Here is a 24,632-nt window from a genome sequence, read left to right as displayed (position 1 = left end):
TGTAGAGGAAATCAAACTGCCTGGTTTTGAATCCTGACTCTACTTTTTATAACCTTGGTCAAGTTACCAAATTCCTCTCTGGCTAGTTTTGTTTATAAAATGGAGAGAACAGTGTGTCTACTCATAGTTTACAGTGAGGGTTAAATGAGAAAATACATATTGAGCATGTTTTCTGGCATATAATAAGCACTGTACAGTTATATGAAATGATGATGATAACAGACAACCTAACAATCTTTCCAAAGTTGGGGCGGGGAGGTGGAATGTACTACACCTATGGAAATAACAAGTTGACTATTTAAAGATAAGATTATTCATTGCAATGCTGGTCATAACAGTAAAACATTAGAAATAACCTTCATGAAGAGACGTTAGTGAAATACAGTATGGTACAGCTACACAATAGAACACTTTGGAGACAAAATAGTATAATAGTTTGGAATACAGACTTTGAGAGTAAATTGGAGTGAGCTGAGGCTTCTCCCATCGCTCCCAGAACATCTTGAGTTATTCTTAGACCTTTCTTTCTTGCTTTTCATTCTATCGGTCAGCTACAGATCCATAATAATTTCAAAATCTCAGTGGCATAAAACAGTAAGCATTTATTTCTCACTAGAAGTTTGCAGGGCAGATGGAGCAGCTCTACTTCAGGGCTAGGATAGCTTCACCTCACAACAGAGCTAGTTAGCCAGAATACGTTCTTATCATGACAATCACAGAAGTATAAGAGGATGAGAAACAATATGTGAAGCTTCCTAAGGCCTAGGTTCAGAATGAACACAAGTCTGTTTCCATCCACATTTCATTGGTCACTGAAAATCACATGGATGAGCCAAAGCCAAGGATCAGAGAAATACCCCCAGCCTCTCATGAAGCTGTAGAGATGGGGTAGATTCGAGGAGCGATAAGAAATTGGAGCCAGTAATTTAATCTACAACATTATTTGTCATCATTTTAAATTGTCTGTCAGTAACATTACTACCCAAGTCTCTCTTTGTACTCATTGAATTCATCCTTGATTCTGTTTAGTTTACTTTCTCTCCTAACAGAAATATCTAAAAATTTCTTTGTATCTTTGCAACTCTGACTCAGGAACTAGCTCACTTTGGTGGCATAAGGGCTTCCCAGCTGGACTCTGAAACTCTCTCTGAGGGATATTTCCACCCATATATATGAGTTATTTTTCTTCTCTATTGTACTCACATTAAACATTGAACTTCCTTGGATTCAGCCAAGATAAATATCCCAAATTCATATCGTCTTTTAGGGGATGGCTTTTTTAAAAACCAAAATAGGATATTAATCCTGCATGTTTTTCCAGAGGTACAGAGGCTGGTTTGCACAGATGAGTAACTCTTCACATGCTTCATCGACACTGATATAGAAAATCTGGATTCAAATGATCAGGTTTCGAAGGCATTAGCCAGTCTTTGAACCATTTTTTTAAAATGGAGATTTGCCATAGTCTAGCCCCAAGAAACAGAATTGGTGGAGGGAGAATATAATCAGAAGAGAATGTCAAAACTTTACCCCTTCCCTTGGATTCTGCAAATTCCATAAACCCCAAATCCAGAGTGTCAAACGGGGAGATAAGCCTAGAAGTATGAAAATGAGATCATGCTTCAAGAATTAGGGATGCGTTTCCCAGAAAAGGAGCATGATGAAAAGCAATTTCCTTCCTCTTTTCTAATCTTGACTCCAGAACCCCAAACAGAAACTCTTTAATGTCTTGTGTGTTACAGATTTCACTGTTCCTGTCAGATTGGAGATGTGGCTCATGATAGCTCTGATCCTTGGGGGTAAGTTGGGTTTAGAAGGGGGTAACTAGACGGCTCTGGCTGTGGGGACTCAGGACTTTTTGTCTTCCTTTGGTATCCTAGGCTAGAACTCATGAGTATGGAGACAACTGTTTCTGTGCTTCCATGGTTTACTCGTGTCTATTGTATCAAAAAACTGGGGAGGGAAACTCTGCGGTAACAATAAGCCTGGAAGCAGAGTCTCAAAATAAAGCCCCACCAATAACCATCTGTAGGCTGTTCATTATCACCAGTACCCCATTTGGGAAAAGTGGGTAAAGAGAAACTCAAGAGACCTAAATTGGTCCCTCAGAGTCCACGTTAATTCTGTCTCCTCAATTCTCCCTTCCTTGTCACCTCCCACTGACCAACTGATGTCTCTGTTCTTTGTCTCTTACAGCTCCAGTTGCTGAGCAAGTGGGTGAGTAACTCAACTTCCTTTCCTGTCACAGAATGGGTCCCCTTATTCTAAAGAAGAGAGTAGAGGGAGAGTAGAAAGGAGAAAGATTTATAAATGATGTAAAATTCCCTATATTCAGAGTATGACTGTGACCAAATCCTGGTTTTTAAGGTTTCTCTGTAAAATTTTCCAAATGCACCCTGATCTCTTGATTAAATGTCAAAGAAATGTTTATATAATAACAAGAAAGGACCAAACTTGCAAAAGCATAGATGTAGCTCTGCTGTGCTTTCCAATAACCCCTACACCATTCCCCTTTAGACAAAAATTATTTATTTTTTCTTCTCCTCAGAGAGAACCAAACAGGTACTGAAGGTTTCAAAGTATAGAGTTTGAACCTAGATTTCCAACACAGATGCTAATTAAAGTCTGAGGTTAGCCTTCAGAGACAAAACAGTACAGAAGACAGGAGAATCAGCTCCAGTCAGTTTGCCCTAGTTTAAAACCATGCTTCGTGCTTACCAACGAGACCTAAATTAGTCAATTATTTCTCAGGAACCCCAAATCTCCAATAGCGAGATGCAGCTTTAATAACATGAATAGAACTCTCTGCTGCAGAATCTGGATACTCTTAATGGTTAGCTTTTATAGTTTTCTACTTGCCTATTTTTCAATCTGAGTATTGATACTGGATTTTTCTTTTTCATTGTGCTAGCCACATCTTGCCAGTTGCTCAGATTTCCCTTTTATTCCACTTGATCTTTTTCTTTTCTTTTAATCCCCAAGCAGACCCCACAAAGGCAGTGATCACCTTGAAGCCTCCATGGGTCAGTGTATTCCAAAAAGAAAATGTAACCTTATTGTGTGAGGGGCCCCACCTGCCTGGGGACACCGCTACACAGTGGTTTCTCAACGGCACAGCCATCAAGACCCTGGCCCCCAGATACAGTATTAATGGTGCTACATTCGATGACAGTGGTGAATACAAGTGCCAGACAGGCCTCTCAATGCCAAGTGACCCAGTACAGCTAGAAATCCACAGTGGTAAGTACGGCATGGTACAGGAGGGCTAGAAATCACAAGGTCTTCATTGGTGTTTTCTCCTTCCTGGATGGCGTGTGTGTGTGTACCAATTTATCTGAGTATGCATCTCAGCTCTATGTGTCTACCAGGTAAAAGTCAAGATACTCAAAACATAACATTAGGGTTCTTAAATTGTGCCCCAACAATACCTCAACTAGGGCAGCTCTTAGGGTCTAAGTTTTAATCTAGATACCCTACTAAGACTTTATTTTTCAAAGTTATCTTGTTCTGTTGAAAAAAGTTATGCCTGCACACATAGTAAATAGAAATTCAGGGAAATGAACAATCACATTTCCTTCCCACCCAAACCCCAAGTCCTGCAGTTATCTTCCACAAAAACGAAACTGTTAATATACATAAACTCCCAAGTCTTGCAGTTACCTTCCACAAAAATGAAACTGTTAGTATATATACATTTGTTTTTAAAAGTGATTGATTAGAATACTCCATATACTATCTTCTACCTTACTTTTATCACTTAAAATACTTTGGCTGTCTGTTTATATCAATAGAAATCTACTTCCAACTTTTATAATTAACTTAACCATTATATTAGTAAACTTCTACTGTGTTTCCATTCTTTTGCTTTTACAATCCGTGCCTGCAGTAAACATCTTTATACACATAGTCTGGGGCACACTTCACAGTATATTGGTAATATAATATTCTGGACATGAAATTACTGTGAGACTTTGAGAATTAAAAACTTTGGTGAATAGAAGCAGAGAAAAAATCTCCATCCACTTAAATCTGTAAGAGGTTCCTACTTATCAAGAAATGGAGACTGTAGTATTTTTTAGGGCAAAATGTTTCATTATTCAGGACAAATCATTCAGTTGGGTGATTCAGTTATTCAAAAGCAATGTTAAAACTTCTTTGTAATTATTAATCAAAAGTTAACTCATACTGGAGGCAGAATTAGATTTATGTAGACAAGGGTGCTTTTGGAGGAAATGTGCTTTAGCCAAGGAAATGTTGAGAATGTCAGAGCAAATGCTAGGTGTTCCTTATGTGTCTCTTAAGACTCCAAGACTCAGTTCCTATGCGAGAGAGGTAAGGGAAGCTGACAGAACTGTTTTAACATGAGATTTTGTATAATTCAAGCAGAAGCAGAAACATTTCATAGTTCAAATAACAAAAGATGAGCTAGGGCTGGGAAGGGGCCATTTTCTTTGCTTCTGCACAGACTCTTGAACTTCAAGCACTGATGACTTACTGAGAAAAATATCTTTTACATTATTTGTTACAGTATACTATATATCTTTCACATTATATTTTGGGCTTCCCTGATAGCTCAGTTGGTAAAGAATCCTCCTGCAATGCAGGAGACCTGGGTTCCATCCCTGGGTTGGGAAGATCCCCTGTAGAAGGGAAAGGCTACCCACTCCAGTATTCTGGCCTGGAGAATTCCATGGACTGTAGAGTCCATGGGGTCACAAAGAGTCAGACACAACTGAGTGACTTTACATATATTATATACATTATATTTTAATGTAAAACTTTTATTGAAGTATATCATGTGTGCTTGCAAGCTAAGTCGCTTCAGTCATGTCCAACTCTTTGTGACCCTATTGATCATAGCCAGAACATTTCTAGACTCACTTGTCACTACCCTCAACACTGACTTCTAATACTGTGTATGTGCTCAGTTGCTCAGTCCAACATTTTTATACATGTCTTTTACTGTTGTTTTAGTTGCTAAGTTGTGTCTGATTCATGTGATTCTTTGTATATTCTGGATATATTAGGTAGCATTTTGGTCAAAATTTGTGTTAAATCTGGTATCAGTTCCTTGATGTGTGTTGAAAATTGCTTTGTGGCCTACTATGTGCTCATTTTTTAATCACTGTTGCATGTGTCTTTGCACAGGATGTGAATTTTCTTTTTTTAAGGTACATCATTCTATAAATCCTGAAATCAAGTCTATTAATTATATCATTCAAATATTTATATCTTTATTAGTAGTTTTGACAGTTTCTGATGGAAGCATGTTAAAATTTCCCACTGTGTGCGTGGATGCAGAAAGCAAAGGTGTCTGTGTGTTTGGGCAGTGCAGTCTTTGAGCACCTTTTGGCTGGGAATGAAAATACGGGAAGAAAGAGTGTTCATTCTATTTAGAAACTCTATGGCAGCATCCTGGACTGTAAAAACCATACACCATATAGCATGGAATACCTGCCTTCCATTCTTAGATATGTTCTGGAGGGAGGGAATGCACTATTATCTCTTTTTCTCTTTCGTCCTTTAAGAACCTCATCCTCATTTAGCCAAGCCAACTGCCCCAAGGGAGATGAAATAAAGTAGGCCTTTTGGGGTATGTATGGAAATGAACATCAAAAGGGAGGGCCCATTTGATCTGGAGTTTATTTTGAACCAGCTATGTCACTGATTTGCACATATGTGAGTATTCCTATCAATTTAGAAGCATATATATATATATATACACACACTTACATATACTTGTTATTCTGTGTTTGTCTTAGTATGTGTGATACCATTAACAAATTAGTCAGGAGTTAGAATGTATTAGTTTTTTATTGCTGTGTAACAAATTGCCATAACTTCAGCAGCCTAAAACAACATACATTTATTATCTTTCCATGGGTCAGGAGTCTTGGCACAGCTTGGTTGGTGCTCTGCTGAGGCTGCAGTCAGGGTGCTGACTGGGCTATGTCCCTCCTGGCAGCTCTTCCAAACTCCCATGATCATTGGCAGGATTCAGTTTCTTACGGTTGTAGAATGAGGTTCCCGCCATTTTACTGGCTGTCAGCTGGAGGACCGTCTCATTTCCTGAAGACCCCTTCTCTGTGGCCCTCACACAGGCCCTCTCACAATATGTCAGCTCACTTCTTCAAGGTTGGCAGGAGTTTCCTGCAGCCCAGTCAGCTAAGACAACCTCATATAATGTAACATCATCATAGGAGTGGCATTTCAGAACCTTTGCCCTATTCTGTTGACTGGAAGTAAATCATAGGTTCCAGCCACATGCAGGAGTATGACTCATAGGGGGCATTTTAAAATGCTGCCTACCACACAGAGTAAGCTGATTTGTCCCAACCAACTTCTGAGACGTGGAAAGAAAAAGTAAGAAGGGGCTGCTGGTAAAGATTACTTTTCTTCCTAGCAAAGCTAAAGATACTCTAGGAACAGAAGACAGACCTTAAATTCAACAGTTCTAAAGTTGGAAGCTTACAAAGTGAAAAAAGATAAACCCACAGGGTCCAGCTTTGGCTTTCTTGTACCTCTGCCACCATATACACACATTTTGTGCCCATATTTTCCAGATTGGCTACTACTCCAGGTCTCTAGCAGAGTCATCATAGAAGGGGACCCTCTGGTCTTGAGGTGTCATGCATGGAAGAATATGACAGTGTACAAAATGCTTTTCTACAAAGATGGCAAGTCCTTTTGGTTTTCTCATTGGGATTCTGAATTCACCATTCTGAAAACCAACTTGAGTCACAACGGCATCTATCACTGCTCGGGCGAGAGAAAGCGTCGCTACACATCAGCAGGAGTATCTATCACTATAAAAGGTACTATATCTAAATAGTCATAGAGCTATTAGTTATTAGAACCAGAAGAACCATCATAAATTATCACTTCAATTTGCAAGTGAAGAAACTGAACTCCAGAGAGGTAAACTGCCTTATGAAGGCCACACAATGGTCAGTGGCTGGGTTGGGAGCAGAACTGAGGTCTTCTGGGTCCCTGTCCATTGCTCTTTCCAGTATACCACAGTGCCCCATCACTAACTCCAGGCGCTAATGTCAAGGCCATGCCATAGTGAGAATCGACTTCACCCATTTTATTTTAGTTGCAAGGAATAGAGATGCACTCAAGGTAGGTAGGAAGATTATTAGAAAATAACTCAATGAAACTTCATAAAAATTCCATAGTGAGGAAGACTTTAGGATGTGGTTATACTTTCCATCTATCTCCCAGGGACCACGTGCCCTCTCTGGTTCCACTTCCCTCTGAACATCTGCTAATTAAGTAGTTCCCTCTGTCTTAGTTTGCATGTGGCTCTTGATATAACTCTTTCATGGCCTTTATCTTAGTAGTCATAACCACTAGCAACTTCTGTGTGTCTGAAAAATAGTTCATTCCTATGGGAAAAAAATTATTGTCCCAGATTATCTCTTTCTGTCTTTTTGACTGCATCGCACAATTTGAGAGATCTTACTTCCCTGACCCGGATCAAACCCTGCCCCCACTGCAGTGGAAGCACTGAGTCCAAACCACTGGATCTCCAGGGAATTCCCCTCCAGATTATCTTTTGAGTCAGAAACACAAGTAATGAGTCACTGAACTGGCTGGGGGGTGGGGTGTCAGTGTCCACTCCCAGTTAAACATTACCAGAGGGTCCTATAAAAAATGACACGGCTATTCAGTGAAGCATGAACTACGTAGAGGTATTCTCCTCAGAAAAATATGGTCAAGCTGGTAACTGCAAGTATGTCTATGAGGAAATCCTAAGAATACCTCTCTGCTGGAAGTGGGGAAATTCTGTCTTATAGACGTATTCTCTAGGAGCAGGTTTCCCAAAAGGGGTGGGAGTATATCTTCTGTTAAAAAACAAACAAAAGAACCTTGACACTGATGCAGGCCACCCTATCCCTATCAACTTTTCTTTCAGAGCTATTTCCAGCCCCAGTGCTGAGAACATCCTTCTCAGCCCCTCACCAAGAGGGGAATCTGGTCAACCTGAGCTGTGAAACAAAGTTGCCCTCAGAGAAGCCTGGTCTGAAGCTTTACTTCTCCTTCTATGTGGGAAACAAGACCCTAATGAGCAGGACCACATCCTCTGAATACCAGACATTCATTGCTAAAAAAGAAGACCCTGGGCTATACTGGTGTGAAGCTGCCACAGAAGATGGAAATCTTATCAAGCGCAGCCCTGAGCTGGAGCTTCCAGTGCTTGGTGAGCGGGAACCAGGGGAACTGACCGACACGCAAGGAGACATACCTTCCCTCCTCTGCGACTGAGATCTCACGACACTTTTTTCATAGCCCACCCAGGAAAAAACCATGAACAGGTCTTTGCACTCTTGATTCAAAACTTCACTGTTCTCCTCATAAACTTCCTTAAGTTTCCTTTCCTTTCTCTTTCTTCTCTTTCCTTCCTCCATTTATTTCCTCCCTTCTTTTCCTTTCTCTGTATTCTCTCCTGCCTTCTCTCTCTCCCTCTTCTGTCTCTCTTCCTCCTTTCTTCCCTCCCTCTTTCACCAATAATCTAATAAAAAATATATTTAATTCTTCCTATCTATTTTATAGGTATGGGGATATAAAGACACTGGGGTACAGTTTTTTACTTCAGAGAGCTCACATGGTAGATTGGTGAGACGGGGGTTTTATGGATTGCACATGAATACCTGCCTGCCCAAGTGTCTACATATGGTTGAGGTAGAGGGAATATGAGCTCTAGAACAAAGACTCTTGAGGGGAAAATGTTTATCTTCAAACTAAATTTTAATCTTTAAATGGCACAGATAGCAGTTGTTGCTGAAACTAGGAAGTAAGTGCACTGGCAAGGCCCTGGCAGCTAGGCTCTTACGAGGAGCATGCCCCCTGTCCAAAACCATAGAGCCCAGCTCGAGCTACCACCAGCTCCTTCCTGCCCCCCAAAGCCCCAGCGTCTCCCTCAGGCACAGACATAGCAAGTCTCAGTCAACCTTCTCTTCCAAACGTAACTCAGCCAGATCCCTCTGGTTTCTCAATAGCATTTATCCTCTGTTGTTTTCTGTTACAGGCCTCCAGTCAACAACTCCTGTCTGGTTTCATTTTCTTTTCTATCTGGCAGTGGGGATAATGTTTTTGGTGGACAGTGTTTTATGTATTGTAATACATAAGGAACTACAAAGAAAGAAAATGTGGAATTTAGAAATCTATTTGGACTCTCTGGACTCTGGTCATGGGAAGAAGGTACCTCCTACCTTCAAAAACATAGACAATTAAAAGAAAGCGGAAATGTCAGAAACAAGAACAACTGCAAGAAAGGACACATGAGGGTGGACTGTGGCAGTCATGCCGTGGGTGCCCGCAGGTCCAGAGGCCCCTTCCCCTCTTCTCTGTGTAAGCATGGGGCACAAACACCCAAATGCTGACACACATGAGAACCGCGACTCCCATGGCACCCAACTCTTCAATAAAGCAAATAAAGGAGGTTGACTTCAGTGGAAATAAAGTGGAAAACTTGGTAACAAGGATGATTTGAAGTAAGACTTACTCTAAAGAAAAAGTTTTTTTAAAGTTGGAAGTCAAGTCTAACCTGATTATCCTATTAAAACAATAAATTATTGTTATCAAATTATTATTTATGAGCAAGAATTTGTTTACAGAGACAGGGTGGAAAAGTAAGTGTGTATATATGTAAGAGATTAAGATAGAGAAAGAGAGAGGGGAAGGATATGAGGGAGACAAGAGGGAACAGTATAAACAAAAAAAGGAAGAACTATAACCTACAAATGAATCTGGGTGACTGAGAATGAGAGAGTTCATACTTCTTGGTGTCTGGGTGGTCCCTTGATGACTTTTCTGTATTGCATACACCTCAACGAGATACAAGGAAGTAACTCATGATGAAAAATGGGTGTATCACTTTTGCCCTTTCCTTTGAGGTTTTCTCATAACCTTTCTGTGATCAGAGACTTGCGACTTGAAGCAGATGGAAGAGCACCATAGGCCCCCTGCTTCCTTAGTCTGTGGACAATGAGAATGTCCTTCTCCCCTTCATGTTAAGAAAAAAAGTACAGTAATTGTCATCTCAACAGAAATATTTTAACTCCAACAGTTGTATTAAAAGAAATGGTCATAGAGCATCATAGGAGCCTTATTGATTACCCATATTTGGTTTTATGGACTGTGGAAACAGAAATTAGAATTGCAGGGAATTAGTTCCATAGGAAAGAGGCCCAAAGACCCTCTCTGGAGAGACTGTCTGTAGAAGACTCTAGCCTGAGGAATTGGGAATTGAAGCAGGAAGTGACAGTCACACTCAAGAGGAGACAGTTACATTCTACCCTCACTAGGTGGATGGAATTTCAGGAATAGGGCTCCCTGGGGACGGAAAATTGGAGGCAGACATGAATACAGACCTGGCGGAAATTGTAATGAAGCCAATCATGGTTAACATATCCAGAAGTACTTCCTTCTTCCCCATGCTTTTCTTTTGTGCTTCCTATCCAGAGTTTTCCATGCTTGTATCTTTGCCACAGTATTTTCTCACATATACTTTAGTATACTTAAAAAATGGATCTGATTCAGTTAAGTTTCTTGATTGAACAATCTGTACCTCCATGTACCCTCATTTCTAGTGTATAGCTGGAAACAGGCTCTTGGGATCCCCAAATGGAGGCACACCTGCCTGGTCCGCAAGCCTTGGTGCTGGGTCTGGTCGAGGTCTGATGCCACCTCCCTCTTTCTCCAGGTGGGTGTACAGCCCTATAGTTTCTCTACAGGGGTTGAGTGCCGTCTCCCTAGCACTTGCCCTGTCTCTCTAAGGGCTCACTCCTCTTTATTTTTATTCCATCCAGTGTGGAAACACACAGAAATCACTGGCTCCTCCTGGAGAAAGAGGCCCAAAGGACCCAGATCTCTTCTTTGTTCACCATCTTCCACCTTTGCTTAAAGCCTATGTATGGCGGGACCAGGCAACCATGGGAAGGAAAGTGAAAGATTCTCTAGGTCTGCTCTAGAGACAAATCAACAGGCACCCACAGGGAAACTTGACCTCATGGTCTCATATTTTGAATCACTAAATTCAATTTGTTTCAGACATAAAGAAAAATGCACTGATCAACCTGAATCTTCACACCAGTTTTCAGTTTGCAGGGAGAGGCACAGCTGAAAAAAGTCACGAGATGGTTGCTGACTCCAGCCTCTGGAGCATGCCTGATCACTGGAAAGGAGCCATTCTGCTTCCTGTGGTTTGTGTGCCACCATGCCAGTCTCATGCCCCTCTGTACACTCGAGACGTTTCCCGCAGGCAGTTCTCCAAAATGCCTCTGATTCTTAAAGGCTCCTCTGCTGTGGGAATTAGCATGCAGGGACACCCAGAAGTGATTTTGTAAAAGCTGACATTAGCTTTTACTTACTGGAGGATATAGGAGGTATGTTTTACCAATTCCCTTCAGAAAGTGCACTGAAAACTAAGTTTAGGCTCCAGATCACGTGCAACAAATTCATTTGGCCACCATCTTGTCAACTAATGATAACTTAATGCATGGATATGTATTCAAGATTTATAATCAGATGTATCTTGGTAAACAAACCTAAGTGGTCTTTTACCACCTATAAGAACAAAAATTCTAGTAATTTTACTTAAATCTTTCAGAACTTAATATCATCAGGACAAATCAAAGTCTTACATGTTTTTAACCCAATGCTTTCTTCAGAATAGCTAAGACTATTTATTGAATATTTTAGTATCACATTATCTATTTGTAATAATTTTTTTGTTTTTGAATATATACTCAAATCCAAAATGTACAAAAATCTCTTTCCATCTCAGACTCCAAGCCCTTTGTACTTAGTCTGTTTGTGCTATTATTAAAAAATACCATAGGTTGGGTCACTTGTAGACAGAAGAATTTATTTCTCATAGATCAGGAGGCTGGGAAATCCAAGATCAAGGTGCTTACAGATTGATGGTCAACACTGAAATCAGATTGATTATATTCTTTGTAGCCAAAGATGGAGAAGCTCTATACAGTCAGCAAAAACAAGACCAAGAGCTGACTGTGGCTCGGATCATGAATTCCTTATTGCTAAATTCAGACTGAAATTGAAGAAAGTGGAGAAAACCAATAGACCACTCAGTATGACCTAAATCAAATCCCTTACGATTATACAGTGGAAATAGAAATAGATTAAAGGGACTAGACCTGATAGACAGACTGTGTGATGAACCATGGATGGAGGTTCATAACACTGTATAGGAGTCAAGAATCAAGACCATCCCCAAGAAAAAGAAATGCAAAAAAGCAAAATGGCTGTCTGAGGAGGGCTTACAAATAGCTGTGAAAAGACAAAAAGTGAAAAGCAAAGGAGAAAAGAAAAGATTTACCCATTTGAATGCAGAGTTCTAAAGAATAGCAAGGAGAGATAAGAAAGCCTTCCTCAGTGATCAATGCAAAGAAATACAGGAAAACAATAGAATGGAAAAGACTAGAGATTTCTTCAAGAAAATTAGAGATACCAAAGGAATATTTCATGCAAAGATGGGCTCAATAAAGGACAGAAATGGTAGGGACCTAACAGAAACTGTGGTGTTGAAGAAGACTCTTGAGAGTCCCTTGGACTGCAAGGAGATCCAACCAGTTCATTCTGAAGGAGATCAGCCCTGGGTGTTCTTTGGAAGGAATAATACTAAAGCTGAAACTCCAGTACTTTGGCCACCTCATGTAAAGAGTTGACTCATTGGAAAAGACTCTGATGTTGGGAGGGATTGGGGGCAGGAGGAGAAGGGGACGACAGAGGATGAGATGGCTGGATGGCATCACCGACTCAATGGACGTAAGTTTGAGTAAACCCCGGGGGTTGGTGATGGACAGGGAGGCCTGGCATGCTGTGATTCATGGGGTCACAGAGTTGGAACGACTGAGCGACTGAACTGAACTGAACAGAAGCAGAAGTTATTAAGAAGAGTTGGCAAGAATACACAGATCTGTACAAAAAAGATCTTCACGACCCAGATAATCACTATGCTGTGATCACTCATCTAGAGCCAGACATCCTGGAATGTGAAGTCAAGTAGGCCTTAGAAAGCATCACTATGAACAAAGCTAGTGGAGGTGATGGAATTCCAGTTGAGCTATTTCAAATCCTGAAAGATGATGCTGTGAAAGTGCTGCACTCAATATGCCAGCAAATTTGGAAAATTCAGCAGTGGCCACAGGACTGGAAAAGGTCAGTTTTCATTCCAATCCCAAAGAAAGGCAATGCCAAAGAATGCTGAAACTATGGCACAACTGCACTCATCTCACATGCTAGCAAAGTAATGCTTAAAATTCTCCAAGCCAGGCTTCAGCAATATGTGAACTGTGAACTTCCAGATGTTCAAACTGATTTTAGAAAAGGCAAATGAAAGTGAAAAAAGGAAAGTGAATGAACCAGAGATCAAATTGCCAACATCTGCTTGATCATGGAAAAAGCAAGACAGTTCCAGAAAAACATCTATTTCTGCTTTATTGACTATGCCAAAGCCTTTGACTGTGTGGATCACAATAAACTGTGGAAAATTCTTCAAGAGATGGGAGTACCAGACCACCTGACCTGCCTCTTGAGAAACCTGTATGCAGGTCAGGAAGCAACAGTTAGAACTGGACATGGAACAACAGACTGGTTCCAAATAGGAAAAGAAGTACATCAAGGCTATATAGTGTCACCCTGCTTATTTAACTTATATACAGAGTACATCATGAGAAACGCTGGGCTGGAAGAAGCACAAGCTGGAATCAAGATTTCCAGGAGAAATATTAATAACCTCAGATATGCAGATGACACCACCCTTATGGCAGAAAGTGAAGAAGAACTAAAGAGCCTCTGATGAAGGTGAAAGAGGAGAGTGAAAAAGTTGGCTTAAAGCTTAACATTCAGAAAACGAAGATCATGGCATCCGGTCCCATCACTTCATGGCAGATAGACGGGGAAACAGTGTCAGACTTTATTTTTGGGGGCTCCAAAATCACTGCAGATGGTGATTACAGCCATGAAATTAAAAGATGCTTACTCCTTGGAAGGAAAGTTATGAGCAACCTAGATAGCATATTCAAAAGCAGAGACATTACTTTGCCAACAAAGGTCCGTCTAGTCAAGGCTATGGTTTTTCAAGTAGTCATGTATGGATGTAAGAGTTGGACTATAAAGAAAGCTGAGCACCAATGAATTGATACTTTTGAACTGTGGAGTTGGAGAAGACTCTTGAGAGTCCCCTGGACTGCAAGGAGATCCAACCAGTCCATCCTAAAGGAGATCAGTCCTGGGTGTTCATTGGAAGGACTAATGTTGAAGCTGAAACTCCAATACTTTGGCCACCTGATGTGAAGAGTGACTCATTTCAAAAGACCCTGATGCTGGGAAAGATTGAGGGCAGGAGGAGAAGGGGACAACAGAGGATGAGATGGTTGGATGGCATCATCAACTCGATGGACATGGGTTTGGGTGGACTCTGGGAGTTGGTGATGGACAGGGAGGCCTGGCGTGCTGTGGTTCATGGTGTCGCAAAGAGACACGACTGAGCGACTGAACTGAACTGAACTGAACTGAAGAGCCCAAATCCTGATCTATAAATGACTATCTTCTTTCTGTGTCCTCATATGCAGAGGGGTGAGGGAGCTGTCTGGGGTCTCTTTCATAAGGGCACTAATAACCACGCATGAGGACTCCACCATCATGACTCAATCACCCCTTACCCCTGGCCTAATACCGTCGGCCTAACACCCCTAATACCACCCATGACCTAATACCATGGCCTAACACCCCTCACCTCCTAATACCATCCATCATGTTGGGAATTAGATTTCAACATATGAATTTGGGAAGAAATATGAACACTCAGTCCATAGCACCTTCTAATGTCCTTTCCAAAGATAATTTCTATTGGTTGTTTTCTGTCATCTCAGAGATTTTCATGCTTTCATAGGCAAATGAAAGAAGGCATCCTTTCCTCTATCTCCCTTTGTAAGCAAATGTTGGCATAATATACACCATTGCACCTGGCCTTTTTCAAATAACTTATTAGGAGCAGCACTTGCTCCAGAGCTCCTTGGAGGGTTCATCAAAGCCTACACTGCAATCTGATTTCCTCTTCTGCCCAATCTTATGTCCTCATTCTTCCTTTCATAAGAGTTCATCCCTAATAATCATCTTGTTGGTGGCTCAGATGGTAAAGCATCTGTCTACAATGCGGGAGACCCAGGTTTGATCCCTGGGTCAGGAAGATCCCCTGGAGAAGGAAATGGCACCCCACTCCAGTACTATTCCCTGGAAAATCCCATGGTAGGAGGAAGCCTGGTAGGCTACAGTCCATGGGGTTGTAAAGAGTTGGACACAACTGAGCAACTTCACTTCACTTCACCCCAAACACTGCCTCAGCCTCTGCTTCCAGAAAGTCCAACCTGAGCAGTTTGTAAGTCATAACAACAATTGTAAAGCCTCTGGAGTCTCATAAGATATTCATATAACATGTTTAGGGACACACTTCTTGTAACAGAGAACAAAACATTAAAAATAATTGTACCATACCTCCATTGTGGACAGGAGAATAAGCTTGATATTCCTGTGAATGTTTTTGGTTTAACACCTTCTCAAATTGAATTTTTTGAGCTGTCTTATGAAGCAAAAATGTTGTCTCTCCCTCTAGCTGTAAGCAAGAAAATATTTTCTTTTTTTTTTTTTTTCTGATTATACTTTTATGTGTTACACAGGCTTGCGTTTTAAAGTCAGGGTTTAGAATTTCACTAGTTAATATTAGATGCAAAATGCAAGCCTGGGGACTTCCCTGGTGGAGCAGTGGATAAGAATCCTTGTGCCAATGGAGGGGACATAGGTTCGATCCCTGTTCATGGATTCTACATGCTGCTGAGCAACTAAACCCCAGTGCCACGATTATTAAGCTTGTGCTCTAGAGCCCAGGAGCCGCCAACTAATGAGCTAACGGGTTGCAACAACTGAAACCCGTGCACCTAAAGCCTGTACCCTGCAACAAGAAAAGCCACCACAATGAGAAGCTTTCGCACTGTATGGAAGAGTAGCCCCTACTCACCACAATTAGAGAAAGCCCTTGCAAAGCAACGAAGACCCAGTGCAGCCAAAAATAAATTAATTAAAAAGAATTGTAAGCCTACTAATTTTATTTGCAGAATCAATTGACCCAGAAATGGGTCAATATGATTTTATTCAACACTGGTAAAACAAGCACTGTACAGCATTTCATTCTACAGTCACCACCACTCCCTATTGTCACACACATGGATTGCTTCACTCACCAGCATAGGTGTCCTCGAAGGCTGTACGAACTCACAGGGATATATAAAGATGTCCTAACAGGTACTTTGGCAATGATAGTTTAAGAGACTCATCCCTTGATGGAAAATTGATGGAAATCATCAATTTCCATATGCACCCTTTCATTACATTTGTGCAGCCTAAGAACATGCCTGCTGTAAATGCTGAAGCTGGTTCATCCTTTTAAAGCTCTTCTTTCCCACTCATCCTTCTCCTAGTTTACAAAAGAAAAGCGGGTGAAAGATGGGTAGCTCTCACCCATCCCAAATCATGATACACTACCCCAGGGATTAAAAAAAAAAAATCTCCAAGTGTACCAAAGAGACAAAAGAACTATTATACAAACCAGAGGTAATTTTCATCTTTCTCTGTCTTATACATATGGGAGTTAGGTGCCAAGTCAGATATTCAAAAACCACTGTTAGCCCATGTTGAGATGTTTTAAATCCTAGTATACTGTAGAGAGGTAGGGCAGCCATTTCACAACAATTTTTATTTGAAGACCTTGCTTCCCTGCATTATTATTTACAAAAAAAAAAAAAAAAAAAGCTTGGCTCTGCGGCAAAAGTCCTCTGAGAGCAAGGCAAAGAAAGTGCAAGTAAGAAATATTTGATAATAACCTTGTGCATGCTCAGTCACTCAGTTGTGTCTGACTCTGTGACCCCATGGACTGTAATCCACTAGGCTCCTCTCTCCACAGAGTTTTCCAGGCAAGAATACTGAAGTGGGTTGCCATTTCCTACCCTAGGGGATCTTCCCAAACTCGGAGATGAAACCCAAATCTCTCGCATCTCCTGCACTGGTAGATGAATTCTTTACTACCTGATAACAACAGCAAATTATCTCATCTAGGACAACAAACATGCACAGCCTATACCTAATCTATTCATCTATGAATTAGGCTGTATTCGAATCTATAACACGTTGTTTGGGGGTTTAAACAACTCCCAAATCCCAGCACCTTACACCAATAAAGTTTTGTTGTTCATATTTACTCTAGGGTCAACTGAGAGGGAGGGAGAAGGCCAGTTGTTTGTGCCAGAATGAAAAAGAGTTCTGGAACATCTCAAACCAGGAATTAAACGCTCTAGCCCAGAAGTCACAACCAACACTTCAACTTCCAATGCTTGGGTCAGAACGTTGCGTTACACCCAACCACAAAGAGGATGTGAAATCCTAAAGTAAGCAAAAACAAGGAGCTGGAAATACTGTGACAAGAGCATAAATGCAATCACAGAGTATTCAAGCTACGCCAAAAGCATGCTGGGAAATACCAGCTAATTTCAAAAGAGCCCTGTCTCCCTGCATCATCTCAGTAAAGGGAAGGGGTTGATCTTCATTCATCATGACTCAATCTTGTTTCTTAGTTGAACAGGTGGCATGATTTTAAAAACTTGAAGTCTTTCACTTCTAACAGATTCAGCATTACATCTTCAAGTAAAACAAGTGTGTAGCATGTCCTCAGTCATGCGCAATTCTGCAACCCCATGGACTGCAGCCCACCAGGCTCCTCTGTCCATGGGATTCTCCAGGCAAGAATACTGGAGTGGGCTGCCCTGCACTTCTCCAGGGGACCTTCCCAACCAGGGATCGAACCCTGGTCTCCTGCATTGCAGGTGGATTCTTTACCACTGAGCCATTGGAGAAGTTGAAGGCAAACTGGTATTTTAAACCCTTCTCTGTTCCAGACTCATGTTTAGTACTGATGGGCCTCACTGTGCATCGGGCACATGGATGTGAGATTTCAATAACAATTTATGGTGACTGGGGCAGGACATCTGTGCCCATGGCAGTTTGACCCTGGCCAGGGGCAGCCCCTTCCCGAGTACCCAGCAGCTGCTGGAGTTCATTTTGCTCTGGGGAAATGGAAGGGACTCTCCCTTACAGGCTCCAGCTGCCCCAAGGCACAAGGCTGTTTGGAGCAAAGAAACATCCAGAGCTATGGTCCACATTTGGCGTTGCCTGGAGTACGTCACTCAAGCTTGCACAAGCTAGGAATTCTGTCCACTCCATTTGGGCTACTTCCTTTGCAGAAAGTGAGCCATTTTGGGTCCGTTCTCTTTTGAGAGCTGGGCTACTCTGGAGACCTCTGGTAGTGGAAGTGGAATTTTAAACTCACTTTCTCTAATTATCTGTCTGTGTGACTGTAGCTTCTTTGTTGTGTTTTTGTGTGTATCATTTTGGGGTGGGCCACTCTGGTTTGTCCTTCTGTGCGTGGGACCACGTTTGTTATTTGCATATTGTATGTTTGTGATTCAGGATTTTCACTGGTTAGTTGAGATGTCTTTGAATAATGGAGCTAGCATGTGATGATGACACCAGGTATCCTTCCCTATTGAGCTGGGTTTCGCCTGTGGTGGAACATTGGTTGGGATATTCCCTTTGCAATGGGTGGAAGTCTCATTTTTTTGGTGCTAGGGAACTGTGAATCTTAGAGACCATTTCGCACTGTTTGGTATTTGATAACACCTGGCATTTGATAATAATCAGAGCTCTATTCCATCTTATAGTGCCCCCACCCAGGGTTAAAAAAAAAGATTTTTTTTTTACACTGCATGGCCACTATATTCTTTAGACTCTGGAGGAGGGGAAAATTTGGTCAAGATGAAACTTTTTAAATTTCAAAACTGGCCCTTTTTTGTATATGCAGTTGGAGAAAGCTGGCTTGATGAAATACTTTTTTCAGAATTCTGACACTGAGAAAATAAAAAATACTAGCAGAAAGCATGAAGTTAACTAAGTAAAGTTAACTTATTCCTACTGTTATTTCTGGTTTTGTGTTTGTCGCGTGAATTGCCATGACACATGTAGTCATGATCTCCTGTCTTTCAATTTGCATGTTGTTTGTTATTAATAAGAGGAATCTTGGTTTGAAAAAGTTGAGGAAGTTGTTGAACTTCACCCTTTTGTTTTTGTCCTGCAGGGATTACATTTTTGTTCTTTGTATGTGTTTGGGTTTCTTTTGTGTGTAAGTGTGCCGGCTATGGGAAACTCAAATTTGTTTCCTGAATACAGCTTATTCAGCTGCATTCTCCAGAACTGGACCATTTTTTGGTTATAATACTTCTGAGTTAATTTGTAAATGATCTTTATTTAACTGACTCAAAAGTAAGCGCTTACAAATTAAATACTTCCTAATATTTAGAAACTTGGCCAAAATGAATTTCAAATCATGATCTGGGAAAAATATTCAGTACTGAATTGATACCTGGTATTGAAGCTAGCTTAAGTATGTTGTTTTGCTAAATGTACCTAGATTTATTAGACGTCAAATAAGACAGTAAAGAAACTGCCTGCAATGTGGAAGACTTGGGTTTGATCCCTGGGTTGGGAAGATCCCCTGGAGGAGGGCATGGAAACTCACTCTAGTATTCTTGCCTGGAGGGCTACAGTCCATAAGTTTCCAATCAGAAAATGCTGGTATGACAAACAGTTCACAGTTACTTGCCTCTTGGTTTTCACTAAAAATTAAGGTGTTTAAGAGTTGAGGATTCTGATCTAAATGTGTAATTAAAGCTACTAAGAATAAAGGAAAAAATTATCAGTATATAATAGGAAAGTAGGATATATGTGCTGAGTAAAAACACATGAGGACTTTTATGCATGGTCAGGCTGAAATTAGATTAAACTTAGGTAAATGGATTTTGCTAATATATGTGGATAACGTGCAAAAAAAAACATGGAGAAATACTATACTATCACTTTAAACTGAAAAAAAAAGACTGTAAAATCTTTACATATAATACACAAACATAATTATGCTACAATGTGCACAGAAAAATGACAAGAGGGAAATTCTCCACATCTTAATGCTGACTTTGAATGGTAAATGATTTTGTTTTCTTCTTTCCCATTTTCTGCATTTATAATATTTATAAAAGAAAGAAAGACAAATATTGGACTAGGAATCAATCTTGCAGTGACTAACAGCATGGTATGTTTGGAATTGCAAACGACATCAGATGCTGGTCTTTTTACTTTAGAAGGGCAGTCATTCCTAAGGCTTAGATCAGTTTCCTAAGGAGATCACCATCAGCTTTAGCACTACACTTCAGTGGCTTCCTCCTGACATATCCAGGTGTTATCCTCAAGATTAAGGATTATCAAAGAAAAGGGGGTAATCGCAACAGAGCAGGATGAGCACAGCCCTTAGCAGGTAGTATTGCTGTGCCTCATTACTCTGCACCCTGTTACTAGGCAACAGGTCTTGTTCAGCCATTGCTCAGTGCCTCAAGCATGGGCCCTTCCCACAACCAACCAGCTGTCCTGCCTACTGGTAACTGTCAATGAGGGACGACTGGGGAAGTGATTCAGTCAAGGGTCCATGGTGTGGTGGTCATCAGGTAGAGAGTGAGGTAAGAGGCAGATGCAGGCCTTCTCCTGGAGGCCATCCAGTTTACCCAGCCTTGGACCAGCAGATGAGCTGGAGGGCCCAGGGAGCAAGGCCCTCCACTAGCTGGGGCCCAGACTTTGAGAAGCAGTCAACCTCTCCCTGTCTCTGTGACCCACCAGCAGTGGCCGTCTGTATGCGCCACAGTCTGTGAGACCTGGTCTCCCCATTTGGATGGCCTGAGGAGACTGAGGCCACTTGGGTTGGATGCCTGGCTCCCTCAGGGATGACAGCTGGGCAGGATATGGGGACCTGGCCCCGAAGGAGCTGCCAACTGAGATCTGCCTCCTCTTAGCCAGGACGGGGACTTGGAGGGTAAAAGCTGTGCCTTGGGACTTTGCCCTTTCTCGTCAGGACAGAGAATAACATTCATCTGGTAGAGATTTACAGGAACATCATTACCTGACCATGACCTGACCTCGAGAACAAAGGATCTGACACCCAGAAGTCTGCAACAGCTAACCATGCCCATCCCTCACCTTTTCCTTTTAAAAGGACGCGCTGACAGCTTTCAGTAACTTTGGGGTTCTTAGGACATGAGCCACCCATCTGCTTGTATGAATCTGTAATAAACCCTTCTCTGTTCCAGACTCATGTTTAGTATTGATGGGTCTCACTGTGCATAGGGCACGTGGATGTGCGATTTCGATCACAGTACTAGATACTGTAAATCCATATTCATATTTTCACTCGGTTGCAAATCTGCAATCATTTGTTTCTAACTGGTGTTAGTAGATTCCACTGTAAAACTGCTACACTAACGGTCATTAAAACACTTTTTTTTAGCTCCACACTTACTTGCTAGAACCGGGCTAGCGGAAGGTCAGACCAAAGCGGTAGCTCTGGGACTGACGCGGAGTCTTCGTGCTCCGACGGTATCCCTCGGAAGACCGCTGACGCCATCGTGTGATCGCCTGTGCACACTGCGACCTTAGCTCGCCAGAGACTGGGGCCAGGGCTCGGGGATCCGGCGGCGCAGAGGCTGGCAGGGTGCACGCTTTCTGCAACCTCTCCTCAAAATCCCATGACAAATATTTGCTTCCCCAGAGCCAGCAAGTGCAAAAAAAACAGCTCTGGTCGGGTCGATGGACAGGGACTGCCTTGTCCTGCTCTTGGGCCCGGCGGCGGCAGCGCCAACCCCGGGCCCCCTGTTGCGGTTGCACTCTCGGCCGCCGTCTGGCGCGGGGGTTTGCCAGGAGGCGCGGGGCACGCCGGAGTTTGCCGGCGGCCATGGCCTCGGCTGAAACCTGGTCCGGGGATCACCGGAAGGGGAGGAGCGCTAGCCATCTGGGCGAGACCTAAAGAAAAAGGCGGCTGGAATCGGCGGCAGCAGCAGGGAGGGAGCAAGTGGAGAGTACGAGGCGGATGTCCAGTAGAGCACTGATGACTTCCCTGCTGGCTCCGTCACCATCAAGAGCCAGGAAGGGACCCTCGGCCGGCAGAGTGTGCAGGCTGCTGTGCAGGGAGCCCCCAGGCTCTTCACAGGCTGCTCTGAAATACGTTTGGGAACTGTGGAGCTTCTCCCTCAGGGGTCCAAGGCCTGTCTATTCCGGAAGACATTTCCGGGCCTGAGAACAAGGCCCCAGAGGGGACTGATGCAGCTAGCTGGGAGAGAGGAGGGAGGTTGGGGTTTTTTTTCCTTCGCTTTCTGTTTCAGCAGGGACAACACCCAGGACCAGTTGGATTTACCAAGGCTTCATCTGAGAAGCCCTTGGACCCTTATCTTATATTCCCCAGGGCTAGACCTAAGCACAGTTATGGAGCTGAACAGGCAACCAGGTGTGGAGAAGAGTTGATTTTCACCTTCCAGCCTGTAGGGAGGGCCCTAAATTCATTTGGGGATCACGGAAACTTCTGCTAGAGTCCAGGCCCGCTTCAGAGCACACAGGTGGTTACTAGTCTGAGAAGGAATCTATGTACTAAAATATACATACCATTTTAATACTTCTGTATCTAATGTTGCTGATAGTTATGTACTTTTTCTTTCAAACTTAAATTTACTAAAGGAGTAACTTTAAATTTTCTTTCAAAGAACCAGATTATGGTTTTAATTAATTGTTTTGGGGGAGTGGGGAAATCTGTTCCATTGATTTCTATCCTAATTTATTTTTTCTTTCCTCGGGTTTTATTATTCCTTTATTAGCTTTTATAGCTTTTAATTCAGTTTTTAATAGTTCTTAATTTCTCATAAAGGCATTTTAAAGCTATGAATTTTCCTCTGACCTCATCATATAGGTTTTAAAATGTAATGTTCACTTTATTTCTAAGGAGTATATAATTTTTATTTTGATATCTTCTTTAACCATGTGCTTTTCCCCAACAGTATAGATCAAGGATAGCATTTTTAGTTTTTTCATTGCATTATGATTAGCAAATATATTTTGTATGGCTTCAGTTTTTTCAGCCCTTGTTGAGTTTTCATTTGTCATCTCACACATGGTCAGTTTCTAATCAGTTTTGCATGTGAAGTTCAATATAATGTACTCTATAGGATAAAAATGGTGCAGGTATAGTACACTTATGATTGATCTTGTTAACTATGTTCTTCAAATCCTCTATATCTTCAAATAAGTTTTTGTTGATTTAGTCTTAATTCCTGAGAAAGATGTATCTATGCTAACATAATTAACCCTTGATTGTTGACTTATTTTAAATCTTTGTGTATACACTCCTGAGGATATGCATGTGTGTGTACCTGTGTTAGATGCAAACAATTTTTTTTACATTATATAATTTAAAAGATTTGTTCTCCACCACCACCACCACACACACACAATTAGCAAATGGGTTTCATATCCAACTGGAAGTTTCTTCCTACAGTCACCTTTCAAGTGCAAACAGTTCTTGTTGTTGTTCAGTTGCTAAGTCCTCTTTGCAACCCCGTGAACTGCAGCATGCCAGACTTCTCTATCCTTCACTGTCTCCCAGAATTTGCTCAAACTCTTTTCCACTGAATCAGTGATGCCATCCAACCAGTCCATCCTCTGTCACCCCCTTCTCTTCCTGCCCCTAATCTTCCCAGCATCAGGGTCTTTTCCAATTAGCTCTTCACATCAGGTGGCCAAAGTATTGGAGCTTCACCTTTAGCATCAGTCCTTCCAGTGAATTTGATTTCCTTCAGGATTAACTGGTTTGATCACTGTTTAATGGATTTCCGCTTTTCTGAGTATGAAATATTTAGTACATTGTAATTCAACTTTTATACATATACATTTTGTATGTACAGCTGTATTTAAACTTACACTTTCCTAACTTCTAGAATAATAATCTATATCCTCCTCTTGAGTATAACAAATATTAGTTAGCTTGTTTTATTTCTCTTCATTCTCATCCCCCCACCATGTCAATATCATCTGGAATTTGAAGTCCAGATTTTCTTTTTAATTTTTAGGATCTAGACCAAAAGAATCTATATTTGAAGTCACTAATGGTTTTGAACTCTTGTTTGTTTGTTTTTTAAATAGTAGACAAAATGTGGAGGAGAGACCATAAATGTAAAAAACTGTGTAATCACAGAATTACCTAAACAAAAATCTTAAAATCCAAACTTAAACCAGTAATCGAAACAGAGGGAGATTTCAGTACAGACATGGTGGGTAAAATAAGTTAATGCTTCTTGTGTGACCCAGGATGTCACCAACAGCGTCACCTGTACCTCTAACCTCACAGTTGATCCCACATGTAACTGTTTTTGACCCTACACTGTAGTCCTCCGTGCTCTGTCCATGGGATTTTCCAGGCAAGAAGACTGGAGTGGGTTGCCCTTTCCTACTCCAGGGGATCTTCCTGATCCAGGGATTGAACCCACTTCTGTGTCCCCTGCATTGCAGGAACTGTTAGGGAAGTAGTCTTTTTCAGGCTTCAGAAACAAAGAAAGCAGAGTAGAGCTCTGACTTGTCCCAACTTGCCTGCCTGCATGTACACTGGCTGTTACCAGCCCCCTGGGCCGCATCAG

The 24,632-nt window shown here is 41.7% G+C and overlaps 2 protein-coding genes across 2 annotated transcripts in view; one reads left to right on the top strand and one right to left on the bottom strand.

The window, feature by feature from the left end:
• Window positions 1-23,541, bottom strand: part of LOC120855950 (myomegalin) — a 58,258-nt gene extending 34,717 nt beyond the window's left edge. Inside the window, exon 1 of the mRNA XM_040230822.1 lies at window positions 21,476-23,541. The gene's annotated coding sequence lies outside the window, so the exon portion shown is untranslated. The remainder of the gene's footprint in view (window positions 1-21,475) is intronic.
• On the top strand, window positions 1,698-9,595 carry FCGR1A (Fc fragment of IgG receptor Ia). The gene is made up of 6 exons (XM_040230824.1): window positions 1,698-1,799; window positions 2,197-2,217; window positions 2,986-3,240; window positions 6,564-6,815; window positions 7,919-8,203; window positions 9,032-9,595. Exons 1-6 carry the CDS (start codon window positions 1,769-1,771, stop codon window positions 9,235-9,237), a joined length of 1,050 nt encoding a protein of 349 aa, XP_040086758.1. The 5' UTR covers window positions 1,698-1,768; the 3' UTR covers window positions 9,238-9,595.
• Window positions 23,542-24,632: the final 1,091 nt, after the last annotated feature.

This window comes from Oryx dammah, unplaced genomic scaffold (assembly GCF_014754425.2).
Source record: "Oryx dammah isolate SB20612 unplaced genomic scaffold, SCBI_Odam_1.1 HiC_scaffold_28, whole genome shotgun sequence".
Classification (NCBI taxonomy): Eukaryota; Metazoa; Chordata; class Mammalia; order Artiodactyla; family Bovidae; genus Oryx; species Oryx dammah.
This window is presented reverse-complemented; position numbering and strand designations above follow the sequence as displayed.